The 19583-nt window shown below is 33.9% G+C and overlaps 3 protein-coding genes across 3 annotated transcripts in view; all 3 read left to right on the top strand.

The window, feature by feature from the left end:
- The window catches only part of LOC126881291 (tRNA pseudouridine synthase-like 1), a 13402-nt gene extending 12205 nt beyond the window's left edge, over nucleotides 1–1197 (top strand). Inside the window, exon 5 of the mRNA XM_050645485.1 lies at nucleotides 471–1197. Within this exon, the coding sequence (XP_050501442.1) occupies nucleotides 471–689 (219 nt within the window). The 3' untranslated portion in view covers nucleotides 690–1197. The remainder of the gene's footprint in view (nucleotides 1–470) is intronic.
- LOC126881292 (dual specificity protein phosphatase 19) lies at nucleotides 282–19583 on the top strand. Its single transcript, XM_050645487.1, has 2 exons — nucleotides 282–430; nucleotides 15385–19583. Exon 2 carries the CDS (start codon nucleotides 15651–15653, stop codon nucleotides 16224–16226), a length of 576 nt encoding a protein of 191 aa, XP_050501444.1. The 5' UTR covers nucleotides 282–430; nucleotides 15385–15650; the 3' UTR covers nucleotides 16227–19583.
- Nucleotides 692–1975, top strand: LOC126881290 (serine-arginine protein 55-like). The gene has a single exon (XM_050645484.1). The coding sequence runs from the start codon at nucleotides 692–694 to the stop codon at nucleotides 1649–1651; it is 960 nt and encodes a 319-aa protein (XP_050501441.1). The 3' UTR covers nucleotides 1652–1975.

Raw genomic sequence — 19583 nt, 5'->3', positions numbered from 1 at the left:
ACAAAACAAAAACAATCTACAAAATCATCAATGTTATCGGAATTATCCGTTATACGACAGCTTTGCCAGAATGTTTAATATACTTTGGCAACAGTGGAAGACAAGACAGATGACAGTGACAATGTCATGATATGACATATTTCCTTTTGTCCTCGAGCGAAGTATCTTTTCACTTTCGCTAATTTGCGCTGTAAATTACAGCGTGGTATAGTTATTTCAATTAGTTAAATTGTTTACTAGTACATCAAGATCGTCAAGATACTCAAAATACGCAAGTAAATATCTTTCACTATTTTATAGTAGTGTGAATCCATTTCTCATGTAAATAATTAGTCGAGAATTCTATTCGACACGTTGCTTAACCTAAAAAGTGACCGGTGGGCTTGGAGGGAAATATTTCAAAATGGCTCCATCTAATGCCATTGGAAAGGTATGATATAATTAGTACATATAGTTTTTTTTGTATACAGGTACGAAGGACTGTGGCTGCGTTGATAGCATTAGCACAAGGTAAAATTTCGCTTAGCGACATAAAGTTAATGCTAGAGGTTCCTTCACGGCATTCTTGGTGTCCACAAATAAAAACATTGCCGGCGCACGGACTATATCTTTGCGAAGTGGAATACTCGAAGGGAGACCTGGACACTTTTAGAGCAGAGCTGGATTTGGATAAAAAGGTTGTAGTTTAAGTATGGTAGGGTCTAGGGTTTATGTAGGTGGTCTGCCCTATGGTGCCTCGGAGCGGGACCTGGAGCGATTCTTTCGAGGATACGGCCGTATGAGAGATGTTTTAATTAAAAATGGATATGGGTTTGTTGAGTTTGACGATTATAGAGATGCTGATGATGCTGTATATGAATTAAATGGTAAAAAACTTTTAGGGGAGCGAGTTACAGTTGAGAGGGCAAGAGGCACTCCTAGAGGTCGAGACCAGTATGCATCAGGTGGCAGCAGAAGCAGTAGAAATAATGACGATCGTCGCTCCTCAAATAATGACAGATATGGACCCCCTACCCGCACTAACTACAGGGTGCTCGTGGAAAACCTTTCCTCCCGCATCAGTTGGCAAGATTTAAAGGATTACATGCGACAAGCTGGGGAAGTTACCTACGCAGATGCCCATAAACAACATCGCAATGAAGGAGTGGTCGAGTTTGCTTCATATTCTGATATGAAAAATGCTATAGAAAAGCTAGATGACACTGAGCTTAATGGTAGAAAACTCCGCCTGGTTGAAGACAAAAAGAACAAATCCCGGCGCTCAGCATCTGACAGCAGCCGTAGCAGATCCCGAAGTCGTAGCCGTTCAGCAAGACGTTCCAGGTCACGTAGTCGCAGTTCCCGCTCCAAGTCTAAGAGTAAGTCAAGATCCAGGTCACGGTCGCTAAGTAATAAAGACGACCGAGAAAAATCCAAGTCTAGGTCTCGTTCGAGGTCCAACTCTCGCAAAAAGTCTGACAGATCCAGGTCCAATTCACGAAAGAAGTCTGTAGGAAGTGATCATTCCCGTTCTAGATCACGTTCTAGAACCCCAGATAAGCGTTCCAAATCTCGTGAAGCCTCCAAAGAAAGGTCCAGGTCAAGATCCAGGTCCAGATCAGAAAGCAAGGAAAGAAGTAAATCAAGAAGTAGATCCAGATCACCAAACTAACACTGTTACGAGTTTGCAACCACAGTAAGGTTTATATTTGTAATTAATTTTTAATAACAAAAACAAAGTAAATTTTAATTAAGTAAATAAACCAGAACAACTGTTAGCAGTAGAAATTGTTAAATAATTTTACTCATTGGAAAGATAAGTAGATTCATTTGTACAGGGTTGTGTCACATTTGAATTTTAAAAGGGGTATAATTTTCCATATAGTAATTTATCAAGAATTTTTTACATGATACAAATTGTAGAACTTGGATGTTCAAACTGTTGGATTATATTTTTAAACTGCAGTTTATTCTGTGAATAAATATTTTAAATACTGTTGTAGATTTTTATTCAGATCTCGTAAGTACTTTGTTTTAGATATATAATAAATTGCATAATTTACTTTAATAGCTGCTTTAAGCGAGCTCACAAACCAAAAGAGATATCCCTACATCGCATAACATACATTGCGGAAAGATACGCACTGAGTGTCACATCTGGTTTTCGGTGAATCTTCAGTGACTTTCGGTGGAACTTCGTTCACCGAAAACCAGATGTGACACTCAGTGCGTATCTTTCCGCAATGTATGTTATGTGATGCATGGATATCGCTTTTGGTTTGCGAGCTCCCTAAAATGAACAAAAAAAAAATAGAACGATAAGATAAAGGACATCGCACACATCTTATGGAAAATATAATGTCACTCAAATTCAATAAAATGTATACGAATAGATTCGTTTTAAATTAACTGTCAATTCTTATCATTGCGCCAACTCTTAATTATGATTAATTACGGCGCAAATTGCAATTAAAGTTTATCGAAATCACATTTTTGGAGTCTATAAACGTGTCAGCTATAATCACTATTGCTCTGGGTGCTATTCAAAACAGCTTAAACCCCGCTGGGCCTAAGCGGATTAGTGAAACTATTATAATAAGATGCTTAAGAGCTCGAGAAGATTTATGAACTAACTATAATTTGGGTATTTTAAAATATTTTGTCTCTCTCTAACTTATGTACCTACCCATTTGATTTCACATTGATTTATATCAATTTCTGCTCTTATTATTGAAAATTAAGAGTTGGCGCAATGATAAGAATTGATCGTTAAATTGAAACGAATATATTCATATAAATTTTATTGAATTTGAGTGACATATTTTCCATAAGATGTATGCGATGTCCTTTAAAAACAGTAGTCCAGAATAGATATATTTTTTAATGCATCTTTTTTTATTATCTCAATAGATTATACAATAGAATATACAGGGTGTAACAAAAAGGCAGGTGATAAATTAAATCACATATTCTGGAAAAAAATAGTTTGATTGAACCTAACTTACCTTAGTACAAAATGTGCACATAAAAAAATTCAGCTCTTTGCTGAAAAGTTACAAAATGAAAATCGATTTTTTCCAATAAATCAAAAACTATTTTTTTATTGAGAATAGACATGTGGCATTCTCATGGCAGAAACATCTTAAAAAAAATAAGTGTTTGTGCATGTCATAAAATTTTATGGGGTTTTGTTCCCTTAAGCCTCTCCCCCCAAATGTTTATGTATGTTCCAATTAATTATTGTGGTACCATTAGTTAAACACAATGTTTTTAAAACTTTCTTGCCTTTTAGTACTTTTTTGATAAGCCAGTTTTTATCAAAATATTTTGCAACATTTGTAACATCCATAACATATTTGTAAATGTAATATAAGATAATAGAGACCTGGAAATAATATGAAAAATGATTAATAATTTACATTTTTTAAGTATATTTTCAAACATATTAACAAAGAAGCCACATATCGATAAAAACTGGCTTCTTGAAAAAATGCTGAGAGGCAGAAAACATTTTTATTTAACTAATGATACCACAATAATAATATAATTGGAATGTACACAAATATTTGGAGGTTTCAGGAAACAAAATCCCTGTAAAATTTGTATTTGAACATTAAAAATGTAGCTGCATCTCTATAAAAAATGGCTTATCGAAAAAATACTAAGAGGCAAAAAAAGTTTTAAAATTGTGTTGGTAATGGTACCACAATAATAATTTAATTGGAATGTAAACAATAGTAAGATGTTCCTCCCATAAGAGTGCCATATGTCATTTTCAATCGAAAAATCTCTAATAGTTTTCGATATACAGTAGAGCGTCGATTATCCGAGCTAATTGGGGGACATGGGCGTTCGGAAAACCGATTTGTTCGGATAATTGAACTATATTGAGATTGTCATACATATTTATCCACAAGTGAATAAAAACCATATTTATATAACTGTATATTTGTTTATACCTTGGGAATGACAAATAGCAATTAAACAAAAAAGTGCAGTCTTTGCAACAACATATTTTTGAATACACAATTGAAGAAAATTGAAGATATTTTAAGTATTAATTATTAACGCTTGTGCAGGGCGCGTGAGTCGGGAGTTCGGATAATCGACGCTCTACTGTACATACTGAAAAAAATCGATTCATTTTTTAACTTTCAAAGTGTTATAACTTTTTTTATGTGCACATTTTTGTACTAAAGTAAGTTGGTTCAATCAAACTATTTTTTATCAGAGAATATCTGATTTAATTTATCACGTGCCTTTTTGTTACACCCCTTATTATGTGAAGTTTGGTATCTTGACTCACTTCGAGTTTTCCTAAATTTTGTACACATTTTTGTGGAAAATCACAATAGACCGGGCAGTATCGTCGCCCCCGCCAGCGAAATTATTCCGATTCGATTTTTTTGCACAAACTTACTCAAAAAGAGGACCTTACATATCCACAGGGTACCGTGGTCGAAAAATTGTTTAAACAATTTTTTTTAAACAAATTCACAAAAATAATTTTTTCATTTCGAACAAAAATTTTTGTGATAAATTGGCTTATTCTGAGCTAAAAAGGTCTCTTGTCATTTTTTTCTAAAATTGATTGGTGTCAAGTTTGTGCGATTAAAAATTTGAAAAATGCGAAAATGGCCATTTTCAAGGCTTAATAACTCGATTAAACATTATTATTATGAAATTCAAAAAGTCACCAAATCAAGGTTCAAATCCCTTTTTCAAGGTCGTGAAGAGATTTTTGTCATTATTTTATTATAAAGCTGTTATTTTTAATTATTAATAATTACCGCTTTATACTCCAGGATATATCATCGCCTACGGTAGTGAAATTATTCCGATTCCATTTTTTTGCAGAAACTTACGCAAAACGAGGTCCTTATAACATATCTACAGGGTGCCGGGCGGTGACGTGGTCGAAAAATTGTTTAAACAAATTCACAAAAATAATTTTTTTACTTCGAACAATTTTTTTTTTAGATAATTTGGGACATTCGGAGCAAAAAATGTCTCTTGTGATTTTTTTCTAAAATTGATTGTTGTCGAATTATACGCGATTTATAATTTGAAAAATGCGAAAATGGCCATATAACTCGACAACAATCAATTTTAGAGAAAAATCACAAGAGACCTTTTTTGCTCAGAATAACCCAAATTAGCTAAAAAAAAATCGTTCGCAATAAAAAAAAATATTTTTGTGAATTTGACCACGGCACCGCCCGGCACCCTGTGGATATGTTATAAGGACCTTGTTTTGAGTAAGTTTCTGCAAAAAAATGGAATCGGAATAATAATTTCACTAACGGGGGCGACGGATACATCGTGGACTATAGCGCTAATTGTTGATAATTAAAAATAACAGCTTTGTAATAAAATAATCACAAAGATCTCTTCAGGACCTTGAAGAAGGGGTTTGAAACTTGATTTGGTCACTTTTTGAATATCATAACAATGTTTACTCGAGTTATTAAGCCTTTAAAATGGCGATTTTCGCATTTTTCAAATTTTTAATCGCATATAACTCGACAACAATCAGTTATAACAAGAGACCTTTTTTGCTCAGAATAAGCCAATTTATCTAAAAAAATGTTTAAACAATTTTTCGACCACGGCACCGGCCGGCACCCTGTGGATATGTTATAAGGACCTCTTTTTGCATAAGTTTGTGCAAAAAAATCGAATCGGAATAATTTCGCTAGCGGGGGCGACGATACTGCTCGGTCTACAAGTTAAAATATGTTTATTTTTAGAACATACTTCAGAAATAAATAAGAAATATGTTTTAGGTTCTTCAGAAGTTATAGGTCTTGGGTTCACACTTAAAAAAATGATCATCTCTCTGATGACACTTCGTTTATTCAGTAATTAATGTCTAGTTGGACAACTTTTCTAATAAAGAAAATTTTCGGGATGGGGGTGTTTAGTAAATATAGAGGTTTCTAAACTTTGGTGGAGTACTCATTAATTTGTCACACAATATTACCAGTTAATTGTAAATATTTTAATCAAACAATCGTGCTACTGATAATTTAAGGGTAATCCAGTTGTCGAATGCCCCAAAGTTTAAAAACCTCTATATTTACAACTAGGCCCCCCTCCCGAAAATTTTCTGAAATAGAAAACTTGTCCAACTCAACATGAATAACTGAATAAAAAAAGTCTCATGAGAGAGGTAATAGGTTTTTTAAATGGTGGGCCCAAGGACCATTATCTTAGACATGCCACAAGCAAACAGTTTCCGAACCTCTTTAGGTACATATAAAATTAACAGCTGAACATACTATTCAATAATATTTATAAATATATTTTAGAAAAAGATTTTTTACTAATTAAAAATTATCAGTTTGATAACAGTATGTTACTAGTTATTAAAATCTAATCGCCAATATCTGAAATAATGTACTTTTATTTTACAATAATTTAATATGTAAACAATAGACTACCTTACTTATCTTTGTGCAAATATAAGCAAGTAAAACTAATTTTTAAGTTTACTAGAAGGCAAACCAAATAAGATAAAATATTTTTAAAACATTTTTATATTATTTACTACTTTTATTGGGAAATAACCTTAATTTTAATTTAAATTACATCTGATTTTACGTTTCTGAAGAAAGACTTCCGAAGTGGATATCCAAAACATCAAAATAACCGTATTTTTAATTAAAATTATGGTCATTTCCCACCAAAAAATGGTAGATAATAATACAAAGTAAACCACCAAGAATAGATATATGTTTTGCAGAAAATGGGAATGAGAAAATGATTTTGTCATTTAATTAAAGCTCAAATGAATCATAGCACCTTGTTGAACGATTTGGCTGTAAGATTAAATCAATATAGGAGTTACTGTAGCTCATCTTTGTTTTGAAAACCAACGCTGTGTCATCTACATGACACAAAATTTTAATCTCCTTATCTCCCATCCTATATCTTCCCATTTTGCGCGATTTCTTGATTATCTCAACATTATTATGCATGAAATAATAAAGATCGTGCGTTAAATAAGGAGATATACAATAATAAAAATGAAAGATTACCCATGGACGAACATATAAAACTAACACGCTGTATTTTTCTGTCACTGTGTCAAAAAAATGGCCAAAGCAAGTACCTACTTATAATAAGCTGTTCTTATAGTATTGGTAACAGTTTATTATTTTCTGGAACATAGAAAAGATGTGTTTTAATATGATCGCTCATGGGTAATCTTTCATTTTTCCTACTATACATAGGATGGAAGATATATGGAGATTAAATCTTGTTTTATGCAGGTGACGCAGCGTAGTTTGTCGAAAACGAGGATGACCGATACATAAATTTAACCTCACAGTCAAATCATTCAACATTGCCATAACAGCCGCTAAAACAAAATGTGGACACCATAAAAGACACCTGTAAGGTGTAAACTCAATGTGAACGGATCAACTATCGAATAAGAGATGAAGTTTAAATACTTAAGCCTTGGTTTCATCGAAAGCGGCACCGACAAACTGCGAACGTAACACTGCGATGAATGACGTCAGATTACGCTGAAAAATTCAAGGTTCTTCACTGCGGAAATGAAATGTGTAAACTCGGCAAGCGGTGGCTTCCAACGCCTCCTTGGAAACCACTGCTATTATTTTGCGTGGTACAGTTTTTTATGACGTCATTCATCGCAGTTTGTCGGTGCCGCTTTCGAGGAAACCAAGGCTTTAGTGTAAAAACATACTGGATCATCGCACTTCGCCAGGGACATTGCTACGCACATCGCATGCTGAAAACCAAATTATTTTGTTCTTCAAAACTTACCGACGCGACGTGTGATACTGTATCTATGATGTACTATTTAAATGTATTAAATTGGTTTTTCATCGGCGATGTATGTAGCAATGTGTCTGGCGAGGTGCGATGCTAAAGTATGTTTTTACACTTAGGTATAGAAATATGTATGTAAGCGACGTTGAAGCAAAAGTAAGAACAAACAACGAGAGCAACAGAAATAGGTGGCTTCTAAACAATACAGTAGAGTGTAATAAAAACAATAGCATTGAAGCTGAATCGAGAACATACAAAGCTGCTATAATGCCTATATTACCTACTAACATAAACCACAGAATCAACAAAAACCAAAAGTTTGCTTGGAACGACAGAAATGAAGGTAAGTGAAAATGATAAATACATCTGAGGTAGACGATATTAATGAATGAGTGCTAAACAGGAAAAAAATTGAATTCTGGGAATAAGGGAACGTTGTCTATCTTAACGGGGGGTAGGTACCATTTGTATTTTTATTTGGCAAACTAAAGTGGGGTTTATATTATGACACGGGCCGTGGAGCAGTAGACGGCGCACGTCCCCGTTATCGTTCCGTCCCGTTATACTATAAACTAGCCCATATCTTTCATATCTCACGATTCTTCAACGTGCTTCGCTGCAAGACAGCCATCCACGTCCCGTCCTAAGATAGATCAGCCTTAAGTAGGTATATGCTAACGTCACGCTAGTATAAAAATTACCTGTATATGTAGTAATACGTTCAACATCTAATAAATCATTGGCTAAAAGAAATCAGCACTATCCGGGACTGACATATTTTCGGTACTTAATCATTATAATTTTCACAATACATTGTAGATCATAAGTATAATCTCTGTACAAACAGTTTGTATATTTTTACTTCGAGGCTATGTAGCGATTTTGTTTTTGATGTAGGTGTACCTACTGTTTTCTCTTTCACTCTTTGAAAATTAGATACAGCCTCTCCAAAAGGGGTCATATAGTTTATCCAGTCGAAGTGATTTATCACGATTATGTCAATAAAGTGTATATTGGCAGGATAGTTTACTTTGTAATGGATTTTTTAACAAAAACCAGCATAACTTTTGTCCACGGGGATATAGGTATAGACATTGCTTCACAGAAAAAAAACTTACATATTTGCTCTTTAAAATGAGGTTTGGTAGAGGTCATTAGGATTTACAGTTTTCGAAATATGATTTTTCAAAGTTCGCCACTCACAGCAATTTTGGGCAATTTTCATTGTTATTTCGCAAATATTGTTCTGTAACTTTTTTCTATGTAACTATGTACGACTTCTTTTAAAGAGGTTATCTTTTTGCGAGTTTTTACTTTTATACTTTTAACGAGTTTTTATATTTTTTACGATTATTTTTTAAATTTTCCATTATAACTTTTTTTTCTATGGTATATATTATATAATAAAAAAGAAAGCTTATTCTGTTTACTTTAAAATGGTGTATTATAAAAAATTCTAGGGTTATTTTTGAATAAGATAAGCTCATTATAACTTTTTTATGTGATTGTGTGTTATGATTGAATCTTATTTTTTATAGGTAATACTTTGGATCCACTTGACTCGGCCGGGTAAACTTCAAAATATGGATTAATTCCAATATTTACTGTCAAAGCTCCTGCACCACAAGCTTTGCTTGAAAAAATAGCATGTAAATGTACCAACGGATGTACAAAAAACTGCGGTTGTAGGAAGATAGGAATTAGTTGTTCAATATTCTGCAAAGAGTGCATGTGTGCATGGGTACTAATTGTGGGAACTCGTAAGATAATTGAGGTGTCAGAGGAAGATATTGAAGCTAATGCTGACGAAGAGATGGACTTTGATTTTGAAAAATTTTTAAATGTCAACGTTTAAATAATTTTAACTAAAGTGATGTTTTTTAAGACTAATGTTTATGTAATTTTTGTAAAAGAAATAATTTTAAATAATACAGGTAAAAAAATATCAAAGAATCACTCGGTTTCATTATGTATTTAAATATAGATGTTACACCATTTTAAAGAACAGAAAGTAAGCCCTCTTTGTTGCGCAATATATAGATAGTATATTCATGTAAAAGAAAAAAAAGTTATAATGAGAAATTTCAAAAATAATCGTAAAAAATAATATTTTTTTTATATTAGGTATTATATAATAATATTATATAATAATTTTATTTTATTTTTATATTATAAAAAAATTGTTAAGAGTATAAAACCTTAAAAAACCATAATCTCTTTAAAAAAAGTCGTACAACGTTATACATTAGATTAGAGCATTTTAAAGGTAATTGATTTCTATTCCTATTACGTGTACCATTGCATATACCTAAAGTTACGTAGAAAAAAGTTACAGAACAATATTTGCAAAATAACAAGGAAAATTGCCCAAAATTGCTGTGAGTGGCGAACTTTGAAAAATCATATTTCGAAAACTGTAACTCCTAATGACCTCTACTAAACATCATTTTAAAGAGAAAATATGTAAGTTTTTTTTATATGAAGCAATGTCTATACCTATATCCCCGTGGACAAAAATTATGGGACAAAAAACAAAATTTCTTTCTTTTGGGTTCCTTTGTGCTTTCTCTTTTGAATATATTTTTGTAAAAAAAGTATCTGACTTTAAATAGTTATATTTAGATAGGAAATTTAACCAGGAACAATTTTTATGTAGACGTATTTGTACCAAAAGTGCATAGAACTCACCCTAATGTAACGTGTGCCCAGGGACTAATTCACCCATTTCTCAAAAACGCACCCCTTCAAATGGTAGCACTCCGCGGTTTTTCATATATAGATTGTCCATTGACCATATCAAATAATAAAACCCCGTTAACGTTGTAGTTTCTTTTAGCTATCTTATTTTGAAGATAATCAATAGCCTATTATTCTGTATTTGTATCCACACGCTTATGAATTTTAGCTTTTGGATCGCCGCCACCTATATTATATTCATTACCATCACACCTTTTGATGTCCGACCGAACCGAATCAATTGTAGAACCCCTATTATCCGTGCACCTCGGGACCGGACGTGGAACGGATAATTGAAGTGCACGGATAATCCGAACATTTATTTCTTATACAGTGCGCTGGAATAAGTGTTACCCCCCCTTATTAACTTAATTATTTTTAGTGCATAAGCAAAACGCTCGGACAGGTCGATTTTTAAAATAATCATAGCATCAATGTTTCGAACTTTACGCGATCCGTCTTCAGGTTACAGGCATAACTTTGATTTTTTTTAATGGGAAAGTACATCTTGTGATACCTCATTTAAAACCTTTTGAAATACTGATTTGATTACAAAAGTGTATAATACTTTACTTCTTTTTGAGAGTATAGGCGCAAAATTTCGGTCAAATTATTTTTAAACGCATTCATTTTTTTCGAATACTGAAGTATTTTTGAAAAATTTAAACTCATAATGAACGCTTTGAACAAAAATGTTTATTAGCCTTTTTTTGTGTAGAATGAACCGTTCTGTCAGCAAGAACGCTTGAAGCGACCGGTGATTTTGAATATAAGTTAAGCGCAAAATAAAATTTGTATCTGCTCGACGCGACGGTAAAAATTCGATATCTTTTGATCAGAGTTTTGATCAACAAAAATCAAAATGCATTTTAACACTAGAAGCACCAGCATCTTTGCATACCTAGAAGCACCAGGGTGGTCAAAATGACGGTTATTAAATTTTTCTACCGCCAGCCGTTTTCGCATTCTTGTTTACTAAAAACAAACTTATATTGAGTTGATACCTACAATTTTGCTTGTATAATTATTTATAATTGTATATAATTTTTTACATATAGGTATGATAAATTTCAAATGTTTTTTCTTACAGTTCCCTGTATAGCATCGTCTATGTATATTATTTGATTGCTTAGCTGTACCCTTTGGATGTATCCGTTGATGTTATTCTGCCCTGTCTTCTTGTAGCCGATTTGGTTGAATACTCTGGTCATCTGATCTCCGACATCTACTCCGCAATTTGTATGGTTGTAGTATGTAATAGTTTCCTGTTTCTTCTTTTTATCTGTGCCTATTTTAATATTATTTGAGTGTAGATAACTAACCACTAGAACATTTTTGTTCGTTTTTCCCTGGTACATCCATAGCATCAAGTCTTCGTGTTTGAACATTTTTGTTTTGTACAGGTCCATCTTTTCATTATTTATTGGTGGCGGAATATCTTTTCTTGCTCGGTTTATTGTTCCAACAATGCTGGTAGCCTTCTTTCGTAATTCTTTTGCCAAATTTACAGACGTAAAGAAATTATACGTCGTGACATATCTTTTATTTATAAATTGTCCCATTAGACGGCTACTAAATGTTCACCTATAAGTTAATAGGCTAGTCGTTGCTCACCGTTCCCAGGTAAGGTAATCCGTTTGATAAATATTTGGTCTGGATATCAGCGGCAAGCCAGTATATAATTCCAAACCTATCGGGTTTATTCGCCATGTACTGGGTAAAGCTGCACCTTGTCTTCTTGGGAAATACAGTAGAGCGTCGATAATCCGAACGATCGCTAAAAAAAAAATTATAAAATTAAAAAATATGATCGCGGACCGAATTTTTGGATTTAATATGACAATATGGGCAAAATATGACCGCGGATTTCTGTTTTGTTTATGCAGAAATACATAGAATATATTTGTTTATTATGCAGGTGTTTTATTCCTTGTAACTAAAACGTATAGACATATGGACATTGTACTATGTTTATGAGCTTTGTATGTATTTTGAACATATGTTCTATAATCCGAACTACCCCTGTACCAATTAGTTCGGATTATCGACGCTCTACTGTAGTTATTTTCCTAACAAGTGCAGAAAGTCATTCTTTTCCGCACGCGACTGCAGTTTGCCGAACGACGCGAAGCGGGAGTTCGGCAAGCAGTCGAGTGCGGAAAAGAGATTTTCTGCAAGAGTTAGGAACAATATTTTTTCTAAGAGTCTTTTAAAAATTACCAAATCTTAATCAATTAATTTAATTAATATGAAAATACATACACAAATTAATTATTTGACAAGGTTGTCAAAACCAAACTTTCAATATAATTAGTTAGCATGACGACGATCTTGGTTTCCATGACGATGATTCAAAACGACTGTTATTGTCTACCGATTTGACTTTCGAATATTATGTCAAAATAATTTTATTTCATCGAATTGTCGCGTTAATTTCATTAAAACAGGAACACAATAATATATATTTGAAATAAATTAGTAAATAATATCTAAATATTAGTTTATTGCATGTATTATAATTACTTTAAGGCCATATTAACATATCTAAATTAACACGCGTGCGGAAAAGTGAAACTTTCTAAACTAAAATGCGTGCGCGAAAGTAGACATTTTTGCACGCTCGTAGAAAAAAGCTGTTTCATATTCCCGACACACGTGCAAATTTATCTGTTGATAGTCGCTCAAAGCTGTCACTCGCAATATCAAAAGGCTCATTATGTAAATTTGTTTTCAGAGATCTTGAAAAAAAAAATTTGGCCCTAATGTACCAGACCACAGCATCTTTATGCTAAAATTTCGTGCTATATAAGCTAGCGTAGAGAATCGCTACCCGATGAATGTCCTTCATCAACTTTATCAGGCACATACTCGTCATCTTCATTATCGGATAGATCCTCATCACATACCTCATATTTCAGATTCATTATCTGACAGATTCTGTAAACACTCCCAACAGTTTCAGCTCCGTCAAATACATAGATTTAAGAAGCCCCGGTAAAATTTTGCGTTCCCTGATCGGGCTATTTTTCGATAGGACACTCTTATCAAAATATATCGAATTTTTACGATCACTATGCTAAGCATCAAAATTAACGCACACCTTAAAAAATAGGACATTTTTCATGTCTCGTATTTCCTAAACCTGTTGTCCGATTTGAGTGATTTTTTTTAATATGTTATAGCTTTATTCTTCAAGAATATTGATGTAATAATATTATTGCTAAATAGGTAAGTGTCATTGTATACCGGATGTAACAATGATAGTGTGTTTTTCCTCAAAGTTTTGAACACCCTGTGGAATTTCTAGCGTATATAAAATATTTAAATTATAACTCTACTGTAGCCTTAGGCTTTCTTAACATTCTGTTTTTTTATTCATTCGCTTATGTTGGATAATAACAAAGTTAGGTACTTTAACAACTGGCAACGTTATTCATCAATACAGAGTGTTTCTAAATAAGTGCGACAAACGTTATGGGGTAATTCTGCATGAAAAAATAATGACCGTTTGCTTTATAAACATATGTCTGCAAATGCTTTGTTTCCGAGATACGGGATGTTGAATTTTTTCTTACAAACTGACGATTTATTTATTACTCTAAAACTGATTGAGATATGCAAATGCAATTTGGTAGGTTTTAAGAGGTAGTTATTGCGCATTTTTTGACATACAACTAAGAATTTTATATTCACCATTAGCCGTGCATACGGATATAAACATTTTAGATACATCCCGTATGCACGCCAATGGTGAATATAAAATTATTAATTGTATGCCAAAAATGCGCAATAACTACCTCTTAAAACCTACCAAATTTCATTTGCATTTATCTCAACCGGTTTTAGAGCAATAAATAAATCATCAGAGTGCAAGAAAAAATTAAACATCCCGTACCTCGGAAACGAAGTATTTGTAGATATATGTTTATAAAACAAACGGTCATTATTTTTTTATGCAAAATGACTCCTTAAAGTTTGTCGCACTTATTTAGAAACACTCTGTATTGATGAATAACATGGCTAGTTGTTAAAGTACCTAACTTTTTTACTATCTCACATAAGCGAATGAATCAAAAAGCAAAAGGTTAAGAAAGCCTAAGGCCACAGTTGTGTTTTAATTTCAATATTGTCATTGTGTATACGCTAGAATATTCCACAGGGTGTTCCAAACTTTGAGGAAAAAACACACTATGATTGTTACACCCGGTATACAATGAAACTTACCTATTTAGCAATAATATTATTACATCGATATTCTTGAAGAATAAATCTTTAACATCGGAAAAACAGGTTTAGGAAATACGAGCCATCAAAAATGTCCCATTTTTAAGGTGGTGCATTAATTTTGATGCTTAGTGTATTATTCAAAATGGCCAGTCGCTTCAAGGGTTGTTTTAAGAGAACGGTTTATTCTACACTAAAAGTGCTAATAAACATTTTTGTTCAAAACTATCTCAGCTATGCTAAAAGTTAAAAGTGTTAATAAACATTTTTGTTTCAAATTATCTCAGCTATATTTCTTGTTTGGAACATTTTTTCTACGGCGTACAAATTCTTGGTAAATGGACATTATCCGTCCTGCCACCAACCCTACGAGGAGGGATTAGGATTGGGAAGCTTTTTTGCATCTTTTTGAGGTCGCAAAATTGTTATTCTCAGCAAATTTCAGCTTATTCGTATGATTTTTTGAGGTTCAGTGGCATTTTCGTCTCTGACGACTTTAGTAACGGTCAATACTTAGTTGATATTTGAGTTATGATTTGTTTCTTACAGCCCATGTCAACTATATAAGACTCTCATTAATTAAAGACCAAACTATGAGAGCAAAAATATCTTGGCGATATAATAACGCATGTTTTATTGTTACAGATCAAACTGCCTTGCTTGGACTCGGTTTCACGACGATCTCTAACAATGATTTATTAAACGAAGTGTCAGCGTTCTTTCCAAATATTATATTGTGCTGCGGACGATAACAAAGTTAATGCCCAAAGTTATATCGGGAAGTTAAGTTTAAGTGAACCAAAAAGATTACACCTTTAGCTGTTCAAATGAGACACACCCTGATTAGATTAAAAAAGATATCTTAAAACTAATATTTGTTAAAGGAAATAATTATTAAGTCAGTGTATAAAATGAGTTTGCTAGATTCTATCAAATCCAAAAAGCAGTCCTTGAGGAGTACAGAAACTATAGTGACTCTTGCGGACGGTAAAAAACTTAGGGAGACTAAAGAAAAAACCGAATTTTTAGGTGTAAGTTATGGGTTTGTTGTAGACACAAAACCGGATAAAACGCCTGCAAAAATTATACCCAATTTGTATTTAGGTGCACAAGATTGTTGTGAGAGAGAAGTTTTAGACAGTTACAACTTGAGAGTTGTATTAAGTGTAGGGATAGAGCCCTCCGTAAAGTACGAAAATGTTATTTATAAATATATAGAGTGTTTAGATTTACCTGAGACTGATATAAAAGACGTTTTGAATGTGGCTGTTCCAACTATCGATGAATATATACTCGAAAATAATATTTTGGTGCACTGCAATGCAGGGGTCAGCAGATCATGTTCTGTTGTTATTGGGTATCTTATATTAAAAAGGGGATTTAGTTATGAATCTGCCTTACAAGCTTGTAAAGATGTAAGACCTTGTGTTAGACCAAACGATGGTTTCGAAAAACAGTTGAAAATGTTAAATAGTGACACGAGTTGATTGTAGTGCTCTAGAGCCCCCTGTAAAATACGAAAATGGTATTTATAAGTATATTAGAGTGTAGAGTAGGGAGGGCGAGTCAAGTCCCACAGCATTTAGGCCACAATTGACCCATTGTGCATCTTCCCATGGGGTTGTCGTCCTTAGTTCATTATCCATCCTGCCATTTCCAGGAAGGCGGACAAATCACCAGGGAACATCTCCCCTATGTCGGCAGGTATAGGCGAAGGCTCGCCGAACGCATACTCTCGTATTGACGATAACTCGCGACATTCACATAGGACATGCCCGACAGTTTCGTCATCTCGTTCACACTTCCTGCGCAGAGGTGTGTCTATGTACTAGCGTCAGTGTGTGGAGGTGTTTTCTTAGTTGACAATGGCCAGTTAAAAAACCAACTGTCAAGCGTAGGTTTTTCTTGGTCATTCTCAAATACTTTCTGATGCTGACTTCCCAAGGTTCCTTAGTTTTACCTTGGCAAGTCTAGGTCCTAGCCCTTATTCCCATCTTTTCACGGTTTGCATGTGGAAGTGACATTTGGCAATTTCCGCGATTGTTGCAGTTGACCAGCCAAAAAGATCACCAGGTCCTAAGAGTCTTAGGACCTGGTGCCTTCCTAGCGAGCTGGTCAGCAATGCAGTTGCGTTTATTTCAGTTGTGTCCTCTAACCCACATTGTGACCTCAGGATGATGTTGTTACCATCCGAAGCTTGAGCTAGTGACTCATGACACTCCATTACTAGCCCTGATATGACACATGGTCAGTTCAGGGTTAGTAGCGCTGTCTGTGCTGATTATTATGCTTTTACCGTTTATACCTTTCCGGGTTGTCTCTTTTGCGGCTATGGAGATACCAGCCAGTTCAGTCTGAACTACGCTGGCATTTTTGCCCATACCCCATTTTATACTAAGGTTCAGTGATCTGGAATATATCCCGCATCCTGTGCCTTCTTCCATTTTGGAGCCGTCGGTGTAGATGCAATATGCATTTGCCACGTTTGACTCCTTATGTTGTCTTGCTTCGATTTTGTAGGGCTTGTAGAAGACAAACGTAGGTTTAATTGAGTCGCATTTATGGTCCAGATGTAGCTGAAGCAGTGTCTCCATCTCATCCCGCCAGAAAGTACATCAATTGTCCCATTCCTACATCAAGGTTTGCAACCGCTAAGCGCAATCTCGTCATCGTTATCAGCGCCACCTCTTTGACATATATGTCTAAAGGGGTGATGCCAATGAGCAACTCCATTGCAGCAGTTGGTGTTGTTTTCATGGCATCTGTTATATTTAGGCAAGCCATCCGCTGAATATGGTTTAGTTTGTTGATCGCTGTTGCCTATAGTACTTTTGATACCCAAGCAATAGCTCCGTAAGTTAGCATTGGCCTAATGGCAGTAGTGTAGATCCAAGCGATCACCCTGGGCGAAAGGCCCAAGTGCGTTCGACCGTTCGCCGACACTGTTCATAGGCAATATATGCTCTTTCACCTCTACTATCTAAGTGAGAGTTCTATGTTAACTTCCTGTCAAGGGTAATACCAAGGTATTTCACCTCTTCAGAGAAATTCAGACTGCAGTTTAGAATCCTAGGGGTATTAAGCTCGCGATCTTTCTTTTTCTGGTGAAGAGGACCATCTCTGTCTTTTTTTGGATTTATAGACAGTGAGTGTTCCTTACACCATGTTTCTATTAGTCTGAGAGCAACTTGTAATCTCTCACATACTTAGTGTGTTCTCAAACTTACCGCTTTGCAAGACGGTTATGTCATCTGCACAGGCTATTGTGTAGAAACTGTTGCTGCTGAATTGGTCAACCAGGGTATCCAGAACCATGTTCCAGAGGATTAGTGATAACACCCCCCACTGTGGACATCCCCTCGTAACCATCCCTCTAACCCAAACGTCTTATACATTTATGCTTATTGTTCTATTGGAGAGCATACTAAATATCCATTCGCTCACGGCCAGGAGAACGTTCCCGACATTGAGCTGTTGGGTGATGATTGGCAGTGTTGTCCCAATGTGTGGCTCCCTCATTGTCTATGAATATACCTAGGGTGGATTCTTTATTATCCAGCGATCTTTCAATTCTTTCCACTACTTGATGCAGTGCAGAATCGGTAGATCTTCCCGAAGGAAATGCATGTTGATTTGAGTGAAATGGGTTATGAACCAGAACTTCATCCCTTATGTACCTCTCGCATAGCTTTTCCATTGTTTTCAAGAGAAAAAAAGAATGTGTGTGTACTTTGTACGCACGTAAGAAGTTATACTTCTATTACATATTATGTGATTTTAACGAAATTGATATAATGAACTTTAAACAGTTTATATTTTATTTAAATATTAAACTAATTTTAATACTTACTACTTTCCAAAAATTTTTATTAAGACAATACCAAAAATTTAAAAAAATAAAAGAATAAAACACACACAAACACATTGAAAAATGCCACAAAGAAAAAATGATTTCTGAACGATAATAATTGTTGGCAAAAATTTTAAATACGCATTTTCTGAAAAAAAATTATATAATAAATATACTTACAATCATAAAATGCATAAAAAAATAAAAACTTGCATCGGGATTCGAACCCGCGAATTTGGGGACGCTTTGATTCGTAATCGAAGCCTAGACTCACTCATCCAATTACTCATTATTTGTCATGCGGAAAAATAGGTCAACTGAACGTTTTACTGTTTGACAGTTATTCTGAATTTAAATCAAATTATGTAGTTTTGATTTTTGTGGAAGAAAATATTAAAATATAACAAAACAGTAAGAAAACAATATATTAGATGAAGATTGGTAGAACTTTTGTTGGTAATCAAATTAAGCATGTAAATCAAAGCATTACATACCTACTAGATAAATAAATCTACGCCAAAAAATCATAATTTAAAAATAAAAATCGGAACTAATTTCGGATTTTTCTCTAAAATCCCCATTCTTGAGAAAATAAATTTATTCCAACCTAATCCAAATGTATAATTACAATATGATTATAATAAAAACTACTTGCGAAATTAGAATGAGTCCTTGTCCAAAATAGTCCAAAAATATATATGAAAACTATTTAAAAAGCAGTATAAGTATTAACTTACTTGTGTTTGTTGCTTCTTTTCACACAAATTTCAAAACGCAACAACCATAAATAATCAAACCACAGCTTTGCCACAGCCGACATATTGAATAATTTTTGACATGTCATTTGAACATACAATCAGAACAAAGTTATAATGCGCATGTTTGTTTTGTTGTTATTTTTTTTAACCCTCTAGATTTAAGTAATTATTGTATATTATAATTGAAACAAAAAGAAAAAAAAAGAGAAAAAAACGAAGAAAAAAAACTAAGAAGA

This window comes from Diabrotica virgifera, chromosome 3 (assembly GCF_917563875.1).
Source record: "Diabrotica virgifera virgifera chromosome 3, PGI_DIABVI_V3a".
NCBI lineage: Eukaryota > Metazoa > Arthropoda > Insecta > Coleoptera > Chrysomelidae > Diabrotica > Diabrotica virgifera.
The sequence above is the reverse complement of the archived record's forward strand: the minus strand, read 5'-3'. Positions and strand labels throughout refer to the sequence as shown.